General features: G+C 46.3%; 1 protein-coding gene across 3 annotated transcripts in view; it reads left to right on the forward strand.

The window, feature by feature from the left end:
- The window catches only part of DYNC2H1 (dynein cytoplasmic 2 heavy chain 1), a 402,215-nt gene that overhangs the window by 126,511 nt on the left and 258,948 nt on the right, over positions 1 to 16,756 (forward strand). For all 3 annotated transcript variants that reach the window (XM_038380308.2, XM_038380318.2, XM_043504200.1), the window contains 2 exons: positions 267 to 380; positions 10,623 to 10,783. In XM_038380308.2, coding sequence (XP_038236236.1) covers positions 267 to 380; positions 10,623 to 10,783 — 275 coding nt within the window. The remainder of the gene's footprint in view (positions 1 to 266; positions 381 to 10,622; positions 10,784 to 16,756) is intronic.

The following is a 16,756-nucleotide window of genomic DNA, read 5'->3' on the forward strand; positions in this document are numbered from 1 at the left end:
TTCATGCTTAAGTTCCATTGAAGTCAGTGAGACTTAAACACATGTAAAGTTAAACATACTCAAGTGTCTTCCTGACTCAGGGCTATAAACAGTAATTCAGTGTCAAGTCTTTTTTACTACTTTAGCATGAACAATAATATACAAATTAAAATGTATTTTTAAATTAAAATGAAGATTTAAAGAAACATGAGTATCAAAAGTATAATAATACCACATAATCAAGTTTGGAAAGTGGGTTCCCTCATGCATAATCTCTCTTCTTACAGGATGCCAGTGAGCAAAAGACAGAAATGGAAAAAATTAAACACAAGATAGCAGAAGAAGTTGTAAAAATTGAAGAAAGAAAAAGAAAAATTGAAGATGAACTAAAAGAGGTTCAGGTGAGAACTGATAAGGAAAATGAATAGGTAAAACTGATCCTATTTGACTTTGACTGCAGTTCTAATCTGCAAGATTTGAAAAAAAAATCTCCATGGAGTTTCATATATATTTTCTCTCGATGATTTATATTAAAAATATGTTCAGGATACTCTAATTGCCAGCCCTGACAATCAGTCTGGGATTTTGGACTCAAGCTGTTTTATTTTCTGTCTATCACAATAAAGATTTCTCAGGCCAAAGCATGCCCTCAGTCGCTACCCTTGTGCTAACCTACTGCCTTAAGTGGGTTTGGAGAAGTATAATTTATTTACAAAATTCCAATTATTCTGTTAATGCACAAGAATGAAATTATTCTCCAATAGCTGTTTTTGGTCTCCAGTGCTAAAAGAGGTAAAAAGCAATAAAAACTTACTGTTCTTCTTCGAGTGTTCCTCTGGGTGCTCCGCTCTAGATGTGCTAGTGCCCCCTGCACCTTTGATCTGAGATTTCTCATAGCATTGTCTTTTTGGTCCACACATGTGTGTTAGTCATTCTTGTGCCCTGTGCCATTGTTATATATAGGGCCCTACCAAATTCACGGTTCACTTTAGTCAATTTTACGGCCACAGGGTCTTAAAATTGGTCAATTTCACGATTTCAGATGTTTACATCTGAAATTTCATAGTGTGTTGTAACCGTGGGGGTCCTGATACAAAAGGAGATGCTGTTGGGGGTGAAGAGGTTTGCAGGATTGCCATACTCACTTCTGTGCTTCCTTCAGAGCCCAGCTCTTAAGGCAGCAGCTATGGAGTTTTCTGCAGCTGAAGGAGGCTCCTGGAGGTGGAGGTGGATCCAATCTCCCCAGTGCTTCTGGGAGTGCCCCAACTGGGGTCCTCCTAGCTGCTAGTCAGTGGTGGATTAATGCATGAGCCTATGGGGCCTGTGCCCAGGGGCCTCGGACAGTTTGAAAAATGGTGCCCCAGCCCTGGCAGGAGCCACAGGGTGGAAGCCCTGAGCCCCAGCAGGTGATGCGGGGGTTGAAGCCCCAAGCCCTGGCAGGAGTCAGGAATGGGGACAGAAACCCCGGGTCTGGGCGGCCCGAAGCAGGAGCCACAGGAAGGGGGGCGGAAGCCTGGAGCTCAAGCAGGAGCTGTGGGGGACGAAAGCCCCAAGTCCTGGCTTGGGCTGCAGGAGTGGCAGCCACCAGCCCAGGTCCCTGAGCCTGTCAGGAGCTGCGCGGGGAGGACATCCCCAAGCCCAGGTCCCTGAGCCTGGTGGGAGCTGTGGGGAGCGGGGGAAAGCCCCTAGTCCAGGTCCCTGATCCTGGTGGGACTTACATGGAGGGGCAGACCCCAACTGAAGGTCCCTGAGCCCAGTCAGGGGCTGCAGGGGGTGGAAGCCCCAAGTCCCAGCAGGCTCTGCAGGGGCTGAAGCCCCAAGCCCAGGCAGGAGCTAGGAAAGGGGGCAGAAGCCCCGAGCCTGAGTGGCCTGAGGCTCGGGCAGGAGCCGTGGGGGGCAGCAGCCCCAAGCCCAGGCAGGAGCCACAGGGGGTTGGGGAGGAAGCCTGGAGCTCGGGGCTTTCGTCCCCCACAGCTCCTGCCTAAGTCCCTGCTTGAGCTGCAGGGGTGGTAGCCCCCAGCCCAGGTCCCTGAGCCCGAGTCCCTGAGCCTGGGCAGGGGCTGCAGGAGGTGGAAGCCCTGAGTCCCAGCAGGAGCTGTCAGACAGGGGAGGGAGGATGCAGCAGCCCAGAGCCCGGGCAGGAGTCGGGTGGTGGGGTGAGGGAGCAGAATCCCCAGAGCTTGAACGTCTGGAGGCCGGGCAGGAGCCACTTGGAAGCGGGGGCGGGGAGAGTGGCAGCCACGAGTTGGGCAGGAGCTTCAGGGGCTGGAGCTGCGGGGGCTGGCAGTCCCAAGCCCCGGCTGGAGCCTGGGCATCCCCCAGCCCCAGCAGGACCTGGGGTAGCGGGGGAACAGCAGCCTGGAGCCACGGCAGGAGCTGCGGGCAGTGGCAGCAGCCCCCTCAAGCCTGGGCAGGAGTCCAGCAAGAGCCACGGGGGACAGCAGCCCAAAATGAGGGTGGTACCCTCTTCTGCGCAGCTTGTGGAGGTGGTGATCTCCCTCCAATAACAGCCATGCAGGGGAAGGACAAGTCCTGCCCCTCTCCAACCCAGCTGATTTGTTAGAGATCAGATTTCACGGGGAAGAGCCTATTTCATGGTCCGTGACATGTTTTTCATGGCCGTGAAATTGGTAGGGCCCTAGTTATATAGCACTTCATAAGCGAACTGACCTCAGTTCCTTCTCAACCACCTTGGCCTGAGATAGAGTTTTGGTGGTTGTCCTGTTGAGATTTCCTCAACTTTATCCTCTTCTTTTATTAATGGTTAGTCATGGTGTTTGTGTTAGTTTCTGTAGTTAGTAAATAGTAGTGGTATAGCTTTTTATCTTTTCTTTTTTGAAAAAAAAAACATTTTATTTTATTTTGTCTTGCATTATGTTTAGATAGATACTAGTTAGTTAGCAGTTTTTCTTTACTGGGAGGTTATGCCCTATTCTCCCGGCTTCAGACATTGTCTGTCATGCTGGGAGGCGACCTCGGTCAGCAGCAGACACTCCCGCTGCATCTGTTTCCTTGGGGAATTGCACATTGCCCAGAAGTGCAACTTTTGTCTGGCACTGAAATGAAGAGCCAGAGAAAACGAAAGAGCTAAAACATTGTCTCCTAATGATGGAGAGCTTTATACACCCAGCTTCTGACCCAGGCCAAGGGATCCTCACTGTCTCTTACACCAGTCTCTGAGCAAGTCTTCCACAACATCGGAGTCCCAAGCTGTGACGGGTTGGGTCACAGAAACCCCTTTGAGACTGCCAACTGATATGCCAAGAATACTTCTGCCCCTGCTTTCCCTGCTAGCTTGAGACTCCAGCACCCTGTCTTGCTGAGCCAGACACGCCAGTCTGCTCCAACACAGACCCAGGGTCTGAACCACGTGCCCCAAAGCTGCAAACTTAGCTGAAAGCAACTTAAGAAGTGTTCCTGCCTTTAGTACTCGGATGCTCAACTCCCAATGGGGTCCAAACCCTAAATAAACCTGTTTTACCCTGTATAAAGCTTTTACAGGATAAACTCATAAATTGTTCGCCCTCTATAACACTTGACAGAGAGAGATATACACAGTTGTTTGCCCTGCCTGCCCCCCCCCAGGTCTTAATACATATTCTGGGTTAATTAATAAGTAAAAGGTGATTTTATTAAATACAGAAAGTAGGATTTAAGTGGTTCTAAGTAGTAACAGACAGAAAAAAGTGAATTACCAAGTAAAATAAAATATGCTAGACTAAGTCTAATACGTAATAAAACTGAATATAGATAAAATCCTCACCCAGTAAGCTTCCTTTTACAGACTAGTCTCCTTCTAGTCTAGGTCCAGCAATCACTCACACTCCCTGTCGTTACTGTTCTTCCAGTTTTTTTCAGGTATCCTTGGGGGTGGAGAGGCTCTCTCTTTAGCCAGCTGAAGACAAAATGGAGGGGTCTCCCCAGGGTTTAAATAGACTTTCTCTTGTGGGTGGACACCCCTTCCTACGCCTGTGTAGAATCCCATCTACAATATGGAGTTTTGGAGTCACATGGGCCAGTCACATGACCCTGCATGACTCAGAACTACAGATAGCAGCCATGGTCCATATGCTACCTTGAACATCCTCAAGTAGACCTCTTATATGGATTGAAATGTTCCAAGATCCATTGTTCCTTAAGTGTTTCTTGATTGGCCACTTAACTTTGCAAATTCCTTTCTAAAGAAGCTGACCAAATGCCTTACAAAGGTTACTTAGAAATCAAGCAAGTATACAGCCAATATTCATAACTTCAAGTACAAAAATGATACATGCATACAAATAGGAGGAATGTATTTAGTAGATGATAACCTTTACAGAGATGTGTTACATGGCATAAGTAGCATAAAACATATTCCAGTTATGTCATATATAATTTATAAGCATACTTCCATAAAGCCTTATAGGGGGCACCGTCACACACGCCTCCAGGGCATCTAAGAGGGAGACCCAGGACTCCTCTCATAAGCCCTCAAAGGAACGTGCCCTGGTTTACCAGGTAGAGAATCTGCCTCTAAAAAACTCAGGTTGTCGATATCTTCATCTACTCCGGTGCCATCAGCTCTCCAGTCAGATACCCATGAGGATGCTTGTTCCTCAGGTACCCAGGCCATGGCTATACCGAAAGATGGCAAAGCGTTGGGCCTGGAGAGATCATCTGTACCATTGATGGACCAACGCAATAAGAAGAGATCTTCCTCTGCTTTCTCGGTACCAAAGAAGCCTGCTTGGCTTTGACTGCACTTTCTTCAGAGTACATGAGACCTTTGGTACGGTCAGTGACTGCGCTTACTTCCAAGTGCTGGAGACCTACAATACCATCAGCGCCCTTGGCTGTGATTACTGTAGTGCAGACTATAGGCTCAGCACCAATAACACTCTCGGTACCACAGAAATTTCCTGGCACCTTGCTGTATCTCACATGCCCAGTTCTCCTCTGCTCAGCTCCAATGTGCTGTCAGTACCGAGAACGTAGACATCACCTGAGATTTCTCTGGTATTGCCGGTTTCACCTTAGATCTCTCCAGGCTCTCCATCATTCTAGGGTCAACTTGAGGAAGAGGATTTTGATGAAGACCTTGCCTTGGTATCTCAAGTGTCAATTCATGGTTCTCCCCCTCACTCTTGTAGAGGCCCCTTTCCAGTAGCCTCAGGTGAACCTGCAACTACCCATGACCCACAACTACCATGAACATCTTGCTGGTCTGAGCACCTGTGGGTGCCTCCTCTTATGCCTTATGCACATCTTCCTTGGCTGTATTGGGACCCTTGGGCAGCCTATCACCAACAATTTTCCAGAGCATCCAGCACCACCCACCACAGAGAGGGGCAACCTGCATCACCTGTTCCCTCCAGAAGACCTGACCCTCAAGAAGAATTCTTCGAGGATCAGGAAGCTAGAGCACATGAAGATGTTTCTCCTACCATTCAGCCTCTCTTCATCTCTGGATGAAGCAGTCATACCTCCTTTTCCATCCCTGGTGGAGGATCTGGTGAAGAGAGTTGCAGTCTCCTTACAGATTTCTCTCAAGGATGTGAAAGAGCTTTGTCATAAATATAAAGGGAAGGGTAAACACCTTTAAAATCCCTCCTGGCCAGAGGAAAAACCCTTTCACCTGTAAAGGGTTAAGAAGTTAGGATAACCTCCCTGGCACCTGACCACAATGACCAATGAGGAGACAAGATACTTTCAAAGCTGGAGGAGGCGGGGAACAAAGGGTCTGGGTCTGTCTGGGTGATGCTTTTTGCTGGGGAAAAACAGGAATATCCATTCAGCACAGTTTATTTTCCCAGCCATTTAAAGAAACCATAATCTAATGCATGTCTAGCTAGATTACTTACTAAGTTCTAAGACTCCATTCCTGTTCTGTCAGGTGCCAGCAAGGTTATCCTAGCTTCTTAACCCTTTACAGGTGAAAAGATTTTTCCTCTGGCCAGGAGGGATTTTAAAGGTGTTTACCCTTCCCTTTATATTTATGACAAGCCTTATCATAAGCTGTTAGATATCCTCCATTCACCATCAGTGGATCGCATAGCTAAGCCTGTTAACGAAGCTCTTTTGGACCCACAAAGATCATCTGGCCGAATCTGACTTCTACTCCACCAACATGAAAGAGAGTGGATAAAAAGTATTATGTTCTGGCAAAAGACTCAGAATTTTTATTTTTCCATCCTTCACCTAATTCCTTGATAGTTGACGGAGTAAATCAATGTGGAAGGCAGGACCACACTAAAACCATGCCTCATGAAAAAGACCGTAAGTGTCTAGAACTCTTGGGAAGAAAATTTTATTCCTTGGCCTCCTTACAATTTAGAATCACCGATTATCAGATGTTAATGGCGAAGTACAATGCACTATACTAAGCTGAATTCTTTTGTACATGACCTACTGACAGAGCAGAAGGCAGTTATTGTGTAGGGTCAACTGCTTGCCAGAAGTGTCTAACAAGCCTCCCTTGACACCGCTGATACTGCTACCCATTTGATCGCTAGAGGGGTATTTTGAGAAAGGCTTCCTGGCTTCAACACTCTGGATTTGCAAAAGAGGTTCAGAGTGCAGTAGAGGACCTTCCTTTAGATGTGTGTAAGTTGTTCGCAGATAGCACCAACGAGTCTCTGCAAACATTAAAGGACTTGAAACCTACCTTATTCTCTCTTAGAAATTACATGCTGTGACAAAGTTCCTCCTCTGCTTTGGTGGGTCCTGCGCTTATTGGCAGATTTGATTGCCTCAGAGATTCACAGCAGCCCTCAGTTTGGCCACTTTTGCTAGTGGCTCAAACCTGCTGTTCACTCAGCTAACCTCATCATTGGCCAGCATAGGGAAAAGGAAGGAGAACAATCCCCACAGTCTCTGCTGGTCCACCTAGTGGGTCGGGGGACAGGTCAGGGACCTTCCCCTCTGGTGGGACCCACAGTCCAGGTCAACTCCTCCTGTATCCAGTAGGGAGTTGGGAGGATGGGGGGAACCCGGGCCTACCCTCTACTGTGGGTTCCAGCCCAGGGCCCTGTGGATCACAGATGTCTAGAGTGTTTCGTGTAACACGTGTGTGACAGCTACAATTCCCTGGGCTACTTCCCCATGGCCTCCTCCCAACACCTTCTGTATCCTCACCACAAGACCTTCCTCCTGATGCCAGATAGCATTTGTATTCCTCAGTCCTCCATCAGCTCGCCCTCTCACTCTCAGCTCCTTGCACGCCCCTCACTGGCTGAAGTGAGGTCCTTTTTAAACCAGGTGCCCTGACTAGCCTGCCTTAATTGATTCTAGCAGCTTCTTAATTGGTTCCAGTGTCCTAATTAGCCTGTCTGCCTTAATTGGTTCCAGCAAGTTCCTGATTGTTCTGGAACTGCCCCTGTTACCTTACCCAAGGAAAAGGGACCTGCTTAACCTGAGACTAATACATCTGCCTTCTATCACTCTCCTGTAGCCATTTGGCCCGACTCTGTCACAATGCCCATATACAAGAGGAAGCTCAGCAAGTCCCAAATGGCCCAGAGATCCTGCCCTGCCCAATTCCTTACCTCCCAGAGGTTATATGAACCTCACTAACGGAGGCAGATTCCAGACAAGGAAACGGTCCATTTCTCAGCCTCCCGCCTTGCACCTGTTTGTCTCCAGGCAGAAGATTTGATGGTTTGGTTGAAGGCTTGAATTGCCATCCTTGTCTTCTTCAGCTGCACCGATTCACCGACCTTGCTCCCTTCAGTGATCATCTTCACCATTTCAGGCAGGCTTGTGAGTCCATTACTACAGACAAGTGGGTTTTGGAGATCATCGCCACAGGATACACCATCCATTTGACTACACTCCCACCAACACACCCCTTCTTCCCTCTTCAGGGACCCCTCTCATGAAAGTTTGCTTTTTCAAGAATTAGACATTCTCTTATAGCTTGGGAATTATAGAACCATGCAGCACAGAGGGAAGGGGTTTTATTCAAGGTACTTCATAGAATCGTTGAATATCAGGGTTGGAACTGACCTCAGGAGGTCATCTAGTCCAACCCCCTGCTCAAAGCAGGACCAATCCCCAATTTTTCCCCCGATCCCTAAATGGCCCCCTCAAGGATTGAACTCACAACACTGGGTTTAGCAGGCCAATGCTCAAACCACTGAGCTATCTCCCCCCCGGCATAAAAAAAGAGTAGAGGTTGGAGACCCATCCTAGATTTGAGACTTCTTTAACACCTGTGTGATGGCACAAAAATTCAAAATGGTGATACTTGCAGCAATGATTCCATCACTAGAGCAAAGGGATTGGTTCTCAGCCCTTGACCTTCAAGATGTATATTTCCATATTGCTATCCACCCATTCCACAAATGGTTCCTACATTTCACAGTTGGCAAGGACCACTTTCACTATCAAGTGCTCCCCTTTGGCTTGAAATTCATGTTGGTAATAGCAGCACAGCTCTGTGGGATAGGTACTTTAGTAGTCCCTTACCTGGATAATTGGCTGCTGCTGTAATTATATTACAGACACCTAACCAGGATGGTGTTAGTGACTCTGAAATGCTCAGGGAGATTAGAAAGGCTATTAAAATAAAAAAAACTCAATAATAATAATGGGGGATTTCAACGATCTTTTCATATTGACTGGGTATATATCATCTCAGGAAGGGATGCTGAGATAAAGTTTCTTGACACCTTAAATGACTGCTTCTTGGAGCAGTTAGTCCTGGAACCCACAAGAGAAGAGGCAATTCTTGATTTAGTCCTAAGTGGAGCACAGAATCAGGTCCAAGAGGTGAATATAGCTGGACCGCTTGGTAATAGTGACCATAATATAATAAAATTTAACATCCCTGTGGCGGGGAAAACTCCACAGCAGACCAACACTATAGCATTTAATTTCAGAAAGGGGAACTACATAAAAATGAGGAGGTTAGTGAAACAGAAATTAAAAGGTACAGTCTCACAATATTCAGCCACCTTCAAATATATGCATTCATGCTATGAAGTCCATTGCCACTTCTATGGCCGTCCTCAAGAACATGCCCATTATTAACAAATGTAAAGCCTCTACTTGGGCATCTATACATACATTCATAAAACATTATGCTATAACTCACAACTCTGCTTCTGATACTGTGTTGGGCTTGGCTGTACTTTTTTCCACACTGGACTCGACTCGGAAACCTTCTCTGCCTTAAAGGGTACTGGTCAGTAGTCACCTGGAGTGGAACATCCGGAGGGATGCTATTTGAAGAAGAAGAAATGGTTACTGTGGTTTTTTGAGATGTGTGTCCCTACAGGTGGTCCACTACCTGTCCTCCTTCCCTCTGCTGTGGAATTTTTGCTATCAAGTTTTGCGGTAGAGAAAGAACTGAGTTTGGTTTGCCCACACAGTGATGTATAACAATGGGACAGGGTATGAGACTGACTAACATATGCACGGGCTGAAAGGACACTGCTATGAGAAATCTCTGATCAAAGGCTCAGGAGGTGCTAGTGCACTTAGAGTGGAGCACTCATTGGGACACACATCTAGAAGAACCACAACCAATTCTTTTTCACAAAAACCTGCAGATATGACTGAATACTTCTGAATTATTACTGTCCTCTAAAGATCCAAATATATTATCCCTAGGAGGTGATAATACCATAGAGTTGGTGCAATTAGCTTAAAAAGCAGAGATATATGGGTGGAGGATTATTTTACAATTAATTCTTAATGTTAAACTAAAACATTTTATTATTAAACTTTAAGACTGTATTTTGTAAAAAGTATTTTAAGGTTGTGCAACCTGGGGTGTGGAGTAGTGGGGATGTAGTTGTATGATTGATAGAAAGGTTTTATAGCCCTTAAGTTTGCATGTTTTGGGAGATAATTACTTGGAATAGATCTCTTCAGTTATTGAGATCTCTGCTTTTCACCCAAGCCATTGTAAAAATTCTACTAGAGAATGATAACAATTCTGGCAGATTAATACTTTTATTTAATCTAAAAATACATTAGGGCTTGATTGTGCTGGTTAGGCACAGTCCTGTATTGAGAGTTGTGTAGAACTTCTGCAGGTGCAGCCCTTTTCATGCTCCCTGGTGCATATGGAGGTTGTGCAAGATGTGTAATCCTTTAGGATGCAATAGTCTGCTTCTTCAGCCTCGCTCCTTTTATGGCTCTGTGCATGGGGGCTGCAATTGGGGCTGGTACTTAGCTTCGGATGCAGCTACATATGAAGAGAAGACTTTTTGTGGCCCACCACTCCCATATACCTACATAAGGACAGCCTTAATTTGGCCCATGGTGTGTAGATCTTCCTTAATAAGACTCATTATGTATTCTTTATAAAACTGAAGTATCCAACAGCAAAAGGGATCAAAAATATAAGTAAATTGTTTCATTTTAATAGCTGTACAATATTTTTGTATGATTGTGCTGAATAAAAATTGAGAGTATGTTAGGATTATAATATATAGCGTAATATGAAAATAAATTCTTGCCATAGGTAAATACCTGTTTACTTCACCTTTTAAAAATTAAACTTTGAAAAGTTAATGCCAATTTAAAAGATAAGTTGGATGTAATGAGGAAAATAAAATGCTAAAGGTGAAACATAAAGCCAAGTTCTGTGAAAACTGAGAGGACATAAATGTTCTGGTGTCTCCTGTTGATAAAACAGTTATTTTTATTTTTTGTAGCCACTGGTTAATGAAGCTAAATTAGCAGTTGGAAATATAAAGCCAGAGTCTTTGTCAGAAATCCGGTCACTACGAATGCCACCTGACATAATCAGAGATATACTAGAAGGTGTTTTACGACTGATGGGGATTTTTGATACATCATGGGTGAGCATGAAGAGGTAAGTTGAGGATTTTATTTAAAGCATTAATGCAGTAATTTATAATGGAAAATTCTTTTGTACTCTCTCGAAAGGTTTGGATGTAATTTTTAATTATCTTCTTGAAGGAAAATAATTTTATTCTTAACAATGAATAGATAACATATAGCTATTTATGGATGAAACTGATACATTTTCTGCAAAATACTCCTACGACTCTAGTTTCAGAGACCTTTTTAACATTTGTTCTCCTTCGAGGGATTGTCCACATGCATATTCCACTGACAGGGCACATATGCCAGAGATTAGATGGATGTGTGTCACATATGTCAGCAGTACCCATAGGGTATGCATGCGCTCTTCAGTTCTTGTGTTCAACTCTGAGGGCATACAAGAATGAGATATGGCTCTGGCAGTTCAGTTTCTCTCACTGCCTCCCGGCTTAGGGATGGAGCCTGGTGGTCCGAGAGACCACCAAGCCCTCTTAATGGCTTTAGCTAATAGTTGTACAGTTAGTTTTATAGTGTAGTCTTAGTAATTTTATTTTTTGGTTGCCTGTTGCAACTTTTAGTTGTTAGAACTTTTATTCATCTGGTATGCTGTTTTTTAGTTCTGGATTCAAATTCTGCTTCTCATGCAAGGGAGCTGTCCCAGCTTTGAACAGATACTCAAAATGACTGAATTGCCTGGGAGAATTGCACATTCCCAATAGATCTGAAAGTCTAGACCACCCTGTAAAGGGACCTTCAAAGCACAGACTCTTTGCCTTAGAGAACCCGAACTCAAATCATGACTACAATGACAGCATCATCCTCAGATAGATCACAAGTGTCAGGCACTGCCTTACGGTAGTCGGGCCTAGTGGTTGGAGCAGAGATCGAAGCCAGAGATAGGGTCGGGACTGGGCTGAGGGCAGTGCTGAAACAGATCTGGGAACATGTTCTGGTCGGAACCAAGATCAGAGTCCATATACAATTCAAAATCAGTACCATAGCGGGGGTCCAGATACAGGCCAAAGATTGAAGCCGGGTGGTCAGAGTCTGAGGGTCCGGGGGGAGTCAGGAGGTGGAGGTAGGGCTGGAGCAAGATCAAAGTAGGGCAAAGACAAGCCTGGAGCGGCTGGAATAGGGCTTGGGCAAGAATGGGGCAGAAACAGGAACTGGATCAAGAGCAGGCTGGAAGTCTAGAGAGTCTGTTGCACTATGAGGCAGCAGCAGCGTTCCTGGCCAGGCAGTGCTGTTGCACAGACTGATTTGCATCTTTGGTGGAGTTGGGGAAATACCTGAGCCTGGAAAGCCTACTCCTCATTAAGTCTACAGTTGTATGGCCAATTATCAGGTCATATTAGCGATATATGCCTTCTGCATACATGAGAGACTGCTTGTCTTTGAGGATTGTCTTCCCAATGGCCTTTGTGAGGACTTTATGTCACTATTAATGAAGGTCAACTTGTAGCTGGAATGGGACTCCAAGCAGTGCTCAATGGGGCGGATATGACTTCCAGATCAATGGCAATGGCTGTTGTTTTGCATCAGGCATCATGTCTTCAGGGTTTGGGTTTCCTAAGAGAAGTCCAGATGATGGTGGAAGACTTGCCTTTTGAAGGAACTGAATTGTTCAGCTCTAAGATAGACGAGGCCCTCTATACGCTAAAGGATTTACAAGCTACCTTGTGTTCCTTTGGAGTGTACACACCAGTTCCTCAGAGGAAACAAATGAAACAACAGTATTCCTCATGGAGACCAAACCAGCTGCTCTTTCACCATCAAAAATCTTCAGAACCACCCAGGAAATGGCAGCATTTTCACAGGAGAAGACAACCCACTGCTCCATCACAAACTACAAAGTCTTCCAGTCCCAGAAGCAGTGATTGTGGTGGGATGGTTGAGAGATGGGTTCTGCCAGCAACAACTCCAAAAATCAACAACCTACTCTTCAGAAATTGGTTAGCTTAACTGAGGCATGCGTGGCCCCTTAACATCACTGATCAATGGGCCATGGAAGTGATAACACAGGGATTCTCCATCCAGTTCCAAGGACTGAATTCATTGGCATGATCCTGGACTCCTCCATGTCCAAGGCCTGCTTCCCTAATTCTTCAACTAGAAAGAAACCCAAACGCTGATGTGTGATCATGATTTGCCCTCCTAGGTCAAATGGCCACCTGCAGATTTGTGATGCCACATGCCAGACTTCACCTCTGCTGCTTGCAGGGCTGGTTGTAGTTGGTCTGCACACTTTCCAGACATCACCTTGACACACCCCTCGTCATCCTTCCATTGGTCCTGTCCTCACTGAAATGGATAGGTGCATGCAGAGGAGTCTCCTTCATGGCATCCCTACCATCCAAGACTATTGTCACAGATGCATCCCTACAGGGATGGAGTGCTTGTATGGACAAACTAACAACACAGGGTCTGTGGTCTCTGAGAAAGAGGAGAATATACATCAGTCACCTAGAACTCAGAGCTGTACAGAAGGCCTGCGAGTCCTTCCTCCACCTAACAGGACAGTCAGTTCAAATCATGATGAAAACATGACCACTATGTTTTACATCAACAAATAAGGCAGTACCAGGTTTTCCCCTCTCTGCCAGGAAGTAGTCAAATTTTGGAACTGGTGCATCAACCAACTGTCAAGTGACTGGGACATGAGCATTTGTGCCTAGTGAAGCAGGAGTCATGCCTAATGGATAGAACAGGGGTCAGTGGCCAGACGTTGGAGCCGAGGGTCAGAACCAGAGTCAGAGACCAGATGCCAGAGCCAGTGGTCCGACCCAGAGTCAGGAACTAAGAGTTGGAGTGGAGGTTCAGAACCAGGTTGCCTGGAGTGAGGCAAGGCAGGGGCAAGGCTGGCACCAAGGCAGGAATGGGGATGGGAACAAAGCAGGCACAGGACCTATTGCAACTGTGGGCAAATGTTTGAGTAGCCACTGGATTGCAGTTGTTACTGGGTCAGACCAAAGGTCCATGTAGCTCAGTATCCTGTCTTCCGACAATAGCCAATGCCAGGTGTCCCAGAGGGAATTCATCAAGTGATCCATCCCGTCGCCCATTCCCAGCTTCTGGGAAACAAAGGATAGGGACACCATCCCAGTCAATCTTGGCTAATAGCCATTGATGGATCTATCCTCTATGAATTTATCTAGTTCTTTTTTGCACCCTGTTATAGTCCTGGCCCTCACAACATCCTCTGGCAAGGAGTTCCATGGGTTGACTGTGCATTGTGAGAATCATAAACACTGGAGCTCTGTTGGTCAGGCAGAGTCACAGTGAGGCAACCTGGCTAGCAGATAAAACTCCTGGCCAGATAATGCCAAGCCAGATAACTGCTTAATTCTTCTCCAGTGTGACAGATGGCTGCAGGAGAGTGATAGAAGGTAGATATATTAGCCCCAGATTAAGCTGGTCCCTTTTCCTGGAGTAAGATAATTGGCTGTTCCAGAACAATCAGGAAGTTGCTGGAACCAATTAAGGCAGGCTACTTAGGATACCTGGAGCCAATTAAGAAGCTACCAGAATCAATTAGGACAGGCAGGCTAATCAGGCACCTGGTTTTAAAAAGGACCCCGGATAGAGGGTGGGCCCAGGTTCCTCCCATCCTCCCAACTCCCTGTTGGATACAGGAGGAGTTGACCTGGACTGTGGGTCCCACCAGAGAGGAAGGTCCCTGGCCTGTCCCCCAACCCAGTAGGTGGACCAGCAGAGACTGTGGGAATTGTTCTCCTTCCTTTTTCCCATGCTGGCCAGTGATGAGGTTAGCTGAGTGGACGGCAGGTTTGAGCCACTAGCAAAAGTGGCCAAACTGAGGGCTGCCGTGAATCTCAGAGGCGAGCAAATCCACCAATAAGCACAGGACCCACCAAGGCAGAGTAGGAACTTTGTCACACCAGATAATGCCTAGCCAGATAATGCCAAAGAACTGGTAACAGTATATAGATTAGCAATTGATCAATCAATAAAAAGCACGAGGAAGTTATTAATAGGTAAACAGATTAACAAATCAGGAACTGTTGCTGGGTAAATTAGTAATTGTTGCAGTGCAGAGTAAGACTAGTACCCTTCATATGAATCATAACCATAACAGAACTTTGAGACTTGCACTACTCAAGCCAGGAGTCCCTTCTCAACATGTACAGATCCACAAAGGTCACACAGTGGATACTGTGATTGACAGCCCTAGGCTGCACACACTCTACTGGTCCTGTGCTCTTAGTGCAGCATACAGGACTGAGTCTGTGGCTTCCAGAATAGAGGGGCCTTCTGATAGTTTGGGGTGAAATGGGATGAAAGCCAAAGTTTATGAAGAGCGGACTTTGCTGGTGGCAGCATGTGTTTTGTTTTTGTAAGTGAATTTGGCCAAAGACAACAGGGGAACCCAATTATTTTGGTGAAAATTCAGGAAACAGCTGGAGTACTGTTCCCATGTCTGGTTGACTGACTTTTCTGATCTGGTTGTCAGTCTGAGGGTAGGCAGAGAGGAAGGGCATGTTGTTGAGAAGGCAGAGGAATTCCAACCAAAACCAGGAGGCAATTTGGGTGCCCCAATCAAAAATGATGTGTTCTGGTATGCCGTGGTACTGGAAGATGTGTTCCAAGAAAACCCATGCCATTTCACGGCTGATGGAAGGGTATGAGAGGGGATGAAATGGGACATTTTCATCAGGAGGTCCACCACTGTCAGAACAACTGAATGCCCTTGGAAGTGGGGCTGCTCCACAATGAAGTCCATGGAGAGGGTAGATCAAGGGCTTGGGGATGTGGGAAGGGATGGAGATCGCTCACAAGTCTCATATGCGGCTTTTGGGGCTTGGCATAGAGTTGATTCTGGCTAAGCCGATCTAGAATGATATGTAAATGGTGGTCATGGAGTTCTTCATTCTCACAGAAGATGAGAATGTTATTGATTGCATATTGTGATATAATTTAGTGCCCAGTAATCAACACAGAATTGGAGAGAGAGCCATCATTCTTGGTTACAAAGAATATAGGGCACTAGCTGGGGAGAGATTAATGAATCCCTTCACAGGTTTTACTCTGGGTACTCCTGGAGGGCCTGTAGGTCTTTTTCCAAAGAAAGTGTGTCTGAAGGGAATCTCCATCCCTTGGCAGAGTTCAGTGGGGGAGTCGTAACTGTGGTAGGGTATCTGCCTTCTGTTTTTTGAACATCCTGGTGAACTCCAGATATTTGACAGGAATCTTAGGTGTCGCTGGACCTGCTACTCTTCTCTCTGGGAGTCTTGAGGGTTGGAGTGCACCACAGAGTGTGGTCAGTTGTGAACCTGGACTAAGGAGGCATTCATGTCAGCACTGCAGAGAGCGGAAGGACAATGTCCTTGATTGCCAGCTGATTAAGGGGTTGTAGGTGACAAACCAAGGGGTGCCAAGGATGACTGGCAAATGTGACGAGCGGATCTTCCAAAACTGCATGATTTCCATGGTGGCTGCCACTGGTGATGACCTCCAGGGTGTCATCCGATATGTGATGAGCCCCAAAGAGAGGAGTGACCCATCAATGGTCTCAATGAGCTTGGGGGAGTTTTTGTGCAGGGTAGGAATCTGATGACTCTTGACAAATTCTTGGTTGATAAAGTTACTGTTTACACCCTAGTCAACCAGTTTCTCCAAGCAGAGGTTGGGCATTGCAGGGTGCCGGAAGTGGAGGGGAAGACAAAGTGGAGTGGTGTGCTAGTTAGGGGTTGTCAGGATTCTGGCAGGGCCATGGCAAAGCAGCTCACTGTGGGGGCAGAATGGAGTACTAACCCAGCCCTGGCTCTGCTTCTGGGGCTGGGTCCTGGCATTTCCCAGCCTGAGGGGTTGGGGGAGGGCAGGGGGGCGTTGGTTCTTGGGCAGGCAACCTGCCACAAATGTTTGGATTCCCCACAATACAAGTGGAGTTCTAGAGCCTGGCACTGGCTCTCTCATTGGCAGAGAGGTGAGGTCAAACTCGATTGATCTGCATTGCCTCGAGGTCTGGTAGATTGCCCAGAATCCC

Source organism: Dermochelys coriacea, chromosome 1 (assembly GCF_009764565.3).
Source record: "Dermochelys coriacea isolate rDerCor1 chromosome 1, rDerCor1.pri.v4, whole genome shotgun sequence".
NCBI lineage: Eukaryota > Metazoa > Chordata > Testudines > Dermochelyidae > Dermochelys > Dermochelys coriacea.